Source organism: Argopecten irradians, chromosome 2, assembly GCF_041381155.1.
Source record: "Argopecten irradians isolate NY chromosome 2, Ai_NY, whole genome shotgun sequence".
Lineage (NCBI taxonomy): Eukaryota > Metazoa > Mollusca > Bivalvia > Pectinida > Pectinidae > Argopecten > Argopecten irradians.
The window spans coordinates 23,218,681-23,229,296 of record NC_091135.1 but is presented as its reverse complement, the minus strand read 5'-3'; the positions used below and the strand labels follow the sequence as shown (position 1 = coordinate 23,229,296).

Genomic DNA, 10,616 nt, shown 5'->3' with positions numbered 1-10,616 from the left:
CACATTAAATTAGAACTTGTTTGTGTGTGAATGCATTTTAAGCAAAAATTTCCACATCGCAAATTATTCAACTTTTACAGTACTTTGAATAAACCACATGGACCTTTAAAACTTCTCATCCCTGATCACTCATTTGACCTCTTGCAATTCTAGTTCATTATAATATTACAGGGTGAATGTATTTATTAAAGGAAAAGCTAGATTTTTTTCTGCTGAAAAAATGAAAACAAAGGACAATGCTACTTTTTAAATAAATTTAATGAATGTATATAGGTATACATATTGTCAATTAATAACATTGCAAAATAGAAATAGATCACTTTTAAACAAGGTGTAAATGTATGTATTATACCATACAAGTTATAAATCCTACACAAACAGCAGATCTCAATCCCTTAACCACTAATAAAACTTCAACAGACATCAGGATGGCCAGGAAAATTCAAATTCTACACAAGTAATATTATAAATAGCATTCAATCCAGAAGAGGAGATTCTGTTGTTAAAATTACATGTTAATGAAATCTTATTCCAGTTCTTAATATAAATGCAAATGTTAAGAATACTCTGTAAACGCTTATGCTCATATAAGTCTAAATGCAAACAAAACCCATGTTGTCCCAAAAATTAAGCAGGATTCAAGCTTTTGATAATTTTATAGGTATCACAATCCTGTATAATGTAATTTATATTACTAAATATAATATTTTCACCTGAAGAAAATATGATATAATGAGCAAATTCGTAGAATTTATATCCCCCGCTTGCATTAATTAAAGGTCCTTAACTCTGCCAAATAAGGTCCTACAAAAGTGTTGATTGAACTTGGCCATGGACCAGAGACATTCAACCATGTTACCAAGTTTTGAGAAAATCCATTCATATTTGAAAGAGTTATTGAACGGAAACAGAAGAAAATGGCGTTTTTCGTAAATCAAAGGGCCAAAACTCAGCATAATATGGTCCAATCAAAGTCCCGGGCCCAGCACCATAAAACTATTCTCAGACAGATTTTTTAATCAAGTATATGATTTAACATAGACTTGAGTAAAAATTCTGTCTGAGAAAGTTTTATGGTGCCGAGCCCCGATCCCACTTAGCAAAGACCGACAAATATTTAACCATGATACCAAGATTTGAGAAAGTCTGGTAACATGCGAGAGTTTTTGAAAAAAAACAGCCAAAAATGCTGTTTTTCGTTAATCTAAGGGCCTTAACTCCGCCACATAGAGTCCGATGAAAATGCTGAGGGAACTCGTCTGAGCCCTTAGCACATTTGATCATGTGACCAACTTAAAAAAAAATTGCTTAAGATTTGTGGCAATTTTTGTACGGAAACCAAGCGTTACAGACAGACGGACACTGACAGAAAGATGGACGGATCCAGTTGTTTCAGTGAAAGCGGGGGATAAAAATGTACATATATATATATATATTTATCACTTTTTAATTTGCAAACCAGTGTCCTGTTCTTTCACAATTATTTTTAGCTTATAAACTTGGGATAATTTCTGCAAATATGGTGCAATGACTGAAATTTCCATTCATAGGCATAATCATAATATAAATGCACATCTATAACATTAACTGCACATTCATGCATATTCATGAAATGCATATTTGGTTGAACATATGGTATGAGTCCATGTTGCACAATGCTTGGAATTTTTTAAGAAAATAAAAACTGCCATAGTTTATAGAATATGCATATATAACAAACTGTTATAACTCCATGATAATCATAGGATTCAAGTTTCCATTAAAATAAGCTTTTAACATTAGGCCTCATGTCTAAAAATAACTAACATGATTGTTTTCACAAAAATAACTGGAATTCATATCACAATTTGATTTTAAAATTTACTAGGCCTACTCTTTCACAGATGTAAGAAAGGCACTTTTTACAAGAAATTTCTATATATGAAACATCAATTGTTCAACAGTTATCGGCATAATTTTCAGCATATTTTCAATTTATTGGTGTAACAAAGCTAAACTTGATCTGCATGTGACTTGACAGGATACCCAAAACAAACAGTTACCATAAGAAATCATTATTTTGTGAGCTAACTTGATTAGGGAGTTTTTAATGAATCTGACATTCTACTGCTAGCCTAACACCTAGCTCTGGTCACAAGTTTGAGGTGTGTCTTTTGTTGGCGCCTAAAATGTCAAAATTTGGTAAATTCTTAAAGACAATCAAACAAACACTATCTTAGTAGTATTTATGTGGAAATTCCTCATTTTCATGTCTAAAAAAATATATAATTTCAAATCAGTGAGCAATTACCTTTGTCTTATGCTAAAAACAAGACTTATGAAAGAAAAAAATATCTTTGAACACAAATGAAATATCACAAAAGCTTATTGGTCCAAGCCAGTTGGAGCAGAAGTCCATTTCATAAATTGTGTGGGAAAACTCAAACGCATTTCATTGTTGAAATTTCTCACAATGTTTTCCAAAAAAAATCCATGATTATAGTTATATCTAAACTATTGATTGGTTGTCTTTATATCAGTAAGTGATTACTAAGAACAGACTCTTTAATACACGGAACAACAAATACTCATATACAAATGTACCAATAGATGTGGATTTAATTTTTAAAAAAAGATGGTAATTCTTGGTCACGAGATCATAATTCACGCACACTCACATACACTGTAGGCACAGAGGTGACGGATATGGTCTTTACACAGATATAGCAACTGTAAATGAACACTATAAATATAGCTTAACTTTGAGATTTCATTAATATACAAATATATGTATGAACACAATGTTACTAACATTTCAATATAGCATTCTCATTCCAAAAACAGAAAATAGTCACAAAATACAAAATCAATTCTAATAAAGAATTCCTTTTTCATGAATCCTATGTATTTTACTATACATTTTACCATATCAGTTTTTGTATAGTAGGGGCCGCGGTGGCCGAGTGGTTAAGATGTCTCGACATATTACCACAAGCCCTCCACCTCTGGGATGCGGGTTCGAATCCCATGTGGGGCAGTTGCCAGGTACTGACCGCTGGTCGGTGGTTTTTCTCCGGGTACTCCGGCTTTCCTCCACCAACAAACCTGGCACGTCCTTACATGACCCTGGCTGTTAATAGGACGTAAAAATAAACAAACCAAAATTTTGTATAGTGTTATCTGCTCCTACCAGAACCTATTTCCATCACATTGTAAGGATGACAGTATAAATACAAAAACAATGTAGCACTCTGTATCTGCTAATAAAATCGAGTTTGTCTATTAAAAGAATAACAATAGACTAAGGGGACTATAAAACCTCCATTCTCATTCAGATCGCATTATTTCATGAACAGCATTATTTTATGAACAGACAGGTCATATTCTGTCTTTGTATATTAAACAGTTGCCTCCCTTGCGGGTAGGTATCCATTGTGACCTAATTATTTTGAGAGTTTCTCTGAAAAGTATGATGCGACACGCGCAAACACATGATGTCACAAGGGCAGATAACTCTGTAATATGCAAATACAAATAATTACTATGCTACATGGACTTGGAAAAAGTAAGACTAATGGATATCATTCATTATCTTGAACAAATGTAATACTAAGACAAAATTTAAATGGTTTTGTATTTGGTTTGAAGTCAATATTCTGACTAGACATCACCTAACTAATTCATCCCTGAAAATTCATAATGAACAGTTCCAGACTCTGAACCAGAAGAGTAAATTAAAATGAATCTTCAGGGATTGTTGAGATAAGTTAAGTCCATTATGTTAACTTGGAGATAATGGAGATTTGTCTTAACAATAGGAAAGCTTCTCTGGTATTAGATTAAAAATTTCGGAGTTAAAGAAGGAGGGGAGGTAGAGAAACAAAATATAAAAGGAGAAAAGAGTTAATATGAGAAAAGCTTTTACGGGAGAAAAAAATCAATTCAGATCAAACATGTCAAACAATTCAAAAATTTTCATTTGCACTCATTTTACTATGTGAAGCACTCTTCCTTTTCATTTTGTGACAACAAATGCACAATCACCATTTGTACTTCAATATTCTATGACACACTGCACCTGATAAATTAATAATCAAATGCCAAAAGATTACACATAAACAAATAACCAATGGTTCAATATTAGTATGTAAGTACTTACTAGTAAAAATAATAATAACATATTAAATAAATGGAATATAAAGACTTAATGAAGAATATGGTTTAACACCGCTTTTCATGAACAACATTAAATAAAGGTTGTTGTACAGCATGTTCTCCTGTACTGTTGTAAAATCGTATTATACTTCTGAATGAGTACCAGTATACAGAATTTGGTACAGATTTATCAAGGCTAGCACTAGTTATATATTGACTAATGGCAAGAATTTCTTTAAAATACCTACTACGAAATGTGCATGGTATGATTTTATATATTCCATTTTGAGGTTTAAATTCATTTCTCATCATTTCATAACTTGTCTATTGTTACATAGAAAGAATTTGAAAACTAAGGCAACTCTTTCATATTTCATTAGTGTATAAAAATGCTCGAGTAGACTTAAAGTCAGCTAAAAGGACATAACCTTTTACCACTAATAATTTAGTTAAGTCTCTGTCAATAATTAGCAATTTATAACTTTACCTTAGTTTTGAAAATTAATTGAATTATGCTTAGTTTCGAAAGGTTTCTATAGAGAGGTCTGCCCAAACAGTCAAATAAATCTTGTCAATATTAATTAATTTCTATTAAGTAATTCTGCAATAAATATTGAAATATCAGAATCTGTGACAGGTGTATTTTCAGTCAGGCTGAAGCATATCTAAACATAACAAAACCATATTTTTTAAAGATTACTGGTAAATAGAGATTATAGATTTTGAGATAGAACTCAAAGTGTGTCTGGTATGTGTGAACAATATCACAGTTGATCCGAGAGCGTTGGAATTAGGATTGGTGTGAACCTTAACCCTCAGGCCAGTGTAAAGCAAGGTCGTTTCCCTCTTTGCGGAACGCCGGCAAACTTGTAGCAGCTGCTGGTCGTATTGCAACCTGCCGTTTCTTATTTCCAAGCATACACAGGACTGGTTTCGATATGGTTACCTTAAGTTCTTTACCTTTCCTGAAAAAGCAAAACAAACATTTTCTTTTAGCAATGATTTGATTTTCTTTATGAAATTTTCTGAATCAGTTTCTTTTTAATACGTCTTATAGACGAAAAATCATTTCTACTTATCATGTATTTGCATATTACAGAGTTATCTGCCCATGCAGGTAGATATTGATTGTGAAGTCATGTGTTTGTGAGCGTAACATCATACTTTTCCGAGAAAACAACATGAATTGCGCACACAAAATAATGACCTAACAATCGATACCTACCCCTAAGGGAGCTAACTCTGTAATGTGTAAAGACAGAATACTAATGTGACAAAATCAGACACACACTGAGACTAGCAAATAACTTGAGCCTCCATCTTTGATGGCTGTGATACAAGTGAAGATGTACAGTAGGTTGTTATTATCTGATGGCTGAGAAGAACTTAGTGAATTCATACATGTACTGAAATACACACAGTTGAGGTGCCATGTTAAATGTACCTCATTCCTACCTAGACATTCTTAATTCTTATATAATATATAATGTTCTATTAATAGTCAGGGTATTTCTCTTTTTCTTCAGGTGTGTGGGGAGAGTTTATGTAATTTAGTTACCTAACCAGGAAAGGAAGTGAGTGGTCACAATGTACTAATCATTGATATGTCATGTATTATGAAATGATCTAACTTTGAGTGAATCTGAAATCTATTTAGCCAAGAAGGTATTTTTTCCGATCACAATCACCAAAAGGTGGGACTTATCAATAATAAACCATATTTTACCCGTTTATGTTGTTTTGATATCTTGAAACCCCGTAGTAGCTAAAAAATATCGACTGTGATATAAAGGAGAAGGTACGTTAAGACTGGAGTATGGCCTCAAAATTAATTCTCCAGTAAAGAACAACATATTTTGCCATATAACTGTTGAATACATTTGCTAACTCATTACATTCCGAAAATATCCCGCATGTGCCAATTATGTTCACTATGACGTCATCAACATGCAGTTTCCCGCCATTTTTCACAAAAATCCTTGAAAATCATACTTTTTGAGTGGTTTTCTCTAAAAATGAATGTGGCCGCCTTCGTGGAGCAGAAAGAGATTTTCACAAGTTGTGTATCGTGTATTTACGCATATCCATGCAAAATATAAAGTTGCTCCAAGGTGGCGGCCAAATCCATTTCAAGCCTTTTCTAACCTAAAGATGATGAATTTCTAGCATAATTTGGCGAGAAGAGGAAAATCATCAATTTGATGACGTCATAGGTGGAGCACATCGTGTACATGGTTATAAAAAGTTATGTTTTGATGAATGGCAAGTATGAGAGTATTTATTGATGTGAAATTGATGTGGATCAGAGTTAATAAGGCCAAATACTGGTCCTATCATATCTACTCCTTTGAGAGTGCCTATAAAGGTCATTGAACTTAAGATATACAATTACAGGTTTTAACAAAATGTTTTGAAACATTTTAACAGGTATTTTGCCAAAATAACTAGGCCATTGTAGAAGTGCTGGATATTCAAGTTTGAGGAGAGATTGAGTGTCCTATGAAAAATCACCTATGGTGAGTACGGACTCACTTGGTTTCCAAATATGAGTTTCGCAAATAAAATGTTCAATGTGATATGGTATACTTACACTTGCCAAAACCTACAAAGTGTGCCGACAAACTCGCCGACTCTTTCCTCTTTCCCTGGACTGGACAGACAGACGACCAGGTCATTCCCTCCATTCAGATGGATGACAACCAACTGGTCCGAGTCCGAAGTTATACTTAGGCCAGTCACCTTGAAGTGAGAATATATTATAATCATTTTCTCATTCCAATTAAACAATGTTATCAGGGCTAAATTCACAAGAATAGATTACTCTTAATTTAAATGAAGAGGGCTCTCAATACCTTCAAAAATAACCTTTTAGTGACAAAAGTCATGTCTTGTGAACATTTTGAATATAACTTCATGGTGAATACTATTTCCTCTAAACACAAATATTCAAACAAATGTAACAGGACGGGAGAAAAGGTAGCGGCCAGACCGGGATCCGAACCTGGGACCTCCAAACATTAGCCGATGCTCTACCACTGAGCTACCTGGTGACCGATGATCGACCCAGTTCAATCCCGCTATACTCCTCCTTCCTTTTTCAACGTCTTCACATTCAAAGACATACAAGACCCTTATACCACCACCCTCAGTGTTTTAGCTGGGCGCCAAGTTTGTAAAGGGAGAGGAGAAAATGTAGCGGCCAGACTCGGATTCCGACCCAGGACCTCCGAACACTAGCTGTAAGCACCGATGATCAACCCAGTCCAATCCTTCTACACAAATATTTATTTTTAAGCCTATCAATATGCTTCAGTCTCTCTATAAGAAAGTAAAATGTTGATATTGATTGGTAAAATCTTACATCAGATGTTGGTATGCCTTTTTTCATGGGTTTGAACTTTTTGTTGGGGTCCAGCTTGTAGATGTATTTGTCTGTGATGGCTACAGCTCGCTCTGCCTGTTGATTGTGTTTGTTCACCTGTCAAGGGGAAAAAACTCTTACTTTACATCAAAGCAATGTTTTCCTTCACTTTTTTATCACTTATTCATATATTCAAATAATCAATTCTTTTTCCTTTTTTGTCTTTTTTTTTTGTTGCTATAAAGTGGCACTTGATTTTTAAATAACTTCTAAAGTATACCATATTTGTGCAAGTCCCTCCTGTGACCAACAAATCCCAACAATATTGACCCCAATTAATGAATCAACATATTCTTTTTCAATGACAAATGATAAATTATATATAAACTCTACACATGTAACTCGCACACTCGGCATATAAAAAGTGAATCCACAATGTATCATTTAATATCTAAACACTAGCTGTGAGGTGTAACACTTTTGTAGTATAAAAGCGATATGGTGTATAGTTGTGATATCACTGGCTGCTCTTACTTCAACCAATCTTAGATCTAATATGATGACTTTTCCTGGTAGCACTGAGGTGAGACAAGAAAAACTGTAAGTTCTGCTAAGGGTATAAAATGAGAGATATTTCATGTAGAAAAATACTGTTAAGTACAATTCTACCCGATCCATTTACCATTCCAAAGTGACAAAATGTTGTACCTTCTTGACGTACGATGAGAAGAGGATCTTTGTGAAAGCATCATGTGTTTTGAGAGAGTTCATCTTCGTTACAAAATCAGCTGTGCTGCTGTTGTCCTTTGTCTGAAATCAAAAACAAATTAACTGTATAACAAGAATAATTTCTTTATAAATGGCCACTAAGTAAGTCATCCTCTTTTAGTGCCTCTACCATAATGAGTCCATCTATTTTTTTTTCTACAAGATAATCAAGTCTAAGTATTATGAAAATTTTTATTGAAATTTGAGAAATCTTAGAATTTGATCAGAAATCAGTTTTCTTAGGATCAAAATTTGTAAACAAATACAATTTCCAGACATCTTGAGTAATGAAAGCTTTCACATGCATTTTAATTAGGTTACCTTTCAACCCTTTACCATATCCCGAAACCTAAATAACCCTTGACCGAGCAATGAGTTAGTGAACATTCCATCATTATTTTGACTAATATTCACCATGTTTTACATCTGTATGACCAACAAGTAATTTACACCTGTAGCTTATTGGTATTGTTCCTAATGTCTACGGTAAATAAACTTTCGGTAAATAAACTTTCTTTTGCGGCTACTTAATTTTCGCGGCTTTAAAATTGAATGGTAATATTCATCAGCATAAGTGTAGATATTAATCATCGGAGATAAACTTTCACGAGTTAATTTAATCACAAAATTCTTGAAGGTAAATTGCATGCAAAAGATAGTGTATCGTAAAATTAATCTCTGAAAACATAATGTCAAATCAATCAAGATAAATCTTATGGCTGGGTATATTCCCTCAGACACAAGATACTCAATATAGAACTAGTCAAACCTGTCTAATGAGACACCCCAAGGGACAGACAAAAATTTGGAGGTGACGCATTAGACAGGTGACTTAATATAGAGGGTGACGCATAAGGCAGGTTTGACTGTACATGTATCACTTTAATCGACAGTTTTCCAAAAAAAATTATATCACGAAAGAACAGACAAAAACATGAATATCTCAAAGAGAAGCAGTTTGCTAATATCAAGCATGTTACTATTCAAACAATACAGTAATATATTACTATTCAAACAATAATAGAAATTCAGGAAAAATATCAGAATTATTAATATCTATTTAAGCGAATGAAGAAGAATTAAGTCAGAAATTTATAGTAGTATGTGAAGTCATCTGAATGATCGAGACATTATTTCTAGCTTAGAATCTCATGTCTGTCCTATATCTTTCACTTAAGGTTTTCCTACAATCTCGAAAGTGCAACGATCATAAGGACTCAATTCCTTTGATTCATTTGTGGTGAAAGTATGATGGTTATACATACAACATAAAACAACTTGTAATGCTGTGAAGGAGATAGCAGATATTTTGGTCATTTTTTTAAAAATTTCTTTTTGTGACATTGTGACCTCATAGTGTAAAATATGATCAACATTATGGGACAGAAATGAAGGAAATGCAACTTAGATAGAAAATTGTGAAATTGAAATCAAGCAGTGACTTGACACTCAAGCAGTTTGGAATTTGTTTGGTCTTAATACATGTATAAATGTGCTAGCTGTGATGATCAACTATACCTAGCTATACAAAACATGGCTAAAATAGCAGAACTCAGGCATCTACTATTTAACTTAAAGCTATAAATTAATTAGAGGGACAATTAGCTTGTCAGAGTCGAGTATGAAGGTAGTAATTAATTACAAGTATATATCGATAAGTACTGCGGACAGAGCAAACCAAGTTTCATTCAAACTTTTAAATTGTAAAGGAAAACTGATAAGATTATCTGAGCAAAATAATTTGTGTTTATATGAAAATGGAACCACTTTCTTCAGTCTTCATAACCATGTGCATCACACTTTGGAATAAATTAAATGAGATAAATTGAATTCTTAAAATGTAACTTTTATTCATTTAAGCATTGATGTCACTATTTTTTAATTTTATCGGGGTATGAAAAAAAAATTGTTTGCAAACTGTGTGAATCCGCGTAGCAAAGTTTTGCAAACAATTTTTTTTTCATACCCCGATAAAATTAAAAAATAGTGACATCAATACTTATATTTAATTTTATACTCTATTTGATTCAAATGAAGTATGTTTAAATGTAACATTATAGTGGTTTTTCAAGGGATTCTTTTTTCCGAATCAAGACGCAACGTCAATGTCTCTATTGTGACGTCACGTTAACGTCGGGGTTTCGCGCCATTCTCGGATTTTTTTTTCATAGTGGTATGCAAAAAAAATATTGGCCAATCAGAAAGCCAGATTTGGTATGAAAACAAAGAAAAATTAATTATAATGAATGCATCATTAAATTCATAAATTGTATGTGAACCACTCTTTATAACATTGATGTGAAATGAACAGAAAACCATGACTTGTGAGATGACTTGTGAGATGACTTGTGAG

The 10,616-nt window shown here is 33.2% G+C and overlaps 1 protein-coding gene across 4 annotated transcripts in view; it reads right to left on the bottom strand.

Moving 5' to 3' along the window:
- Positions 1 to 240: 240 nt before the first annotated feature.
- The window catches only part of LOC138314856 (unconventional myosin-Id-like), a 44,809-nt gene continuing 34,433 nt past the window's right edge, over positions 241 to 10,616 (bottom strand). For all 4 annotated transcript variants that reach the window (XM_069255440.1, XM_069255442.1, XM_069255441.1 and 1 more), the window contains 4 exons: positions 8,204 to 8,305; positions 7,496 to 7,612; positions 6,725 to 6,873; positions 241 to 5,099 (listed from right to left, as the gene is read on the bottom strand). In XM_069255440.1, the coding sequence (XP_069111541.1) occupies positions 4,943 to 5,099; positions 6,725 to 6,873; positions 7,496 to 7,612; positions 8,204 to 8,305 (525 nt within the window). In that variant the 3' untranslated portion in view covers positions 241 to 4,942. The remainder of the gene's footprint in view (positions 5,100 to 6,724; positions 6,874 to 7,495; positions 7,613 to 8,203; positions 8,306 to 10,616) is intronic.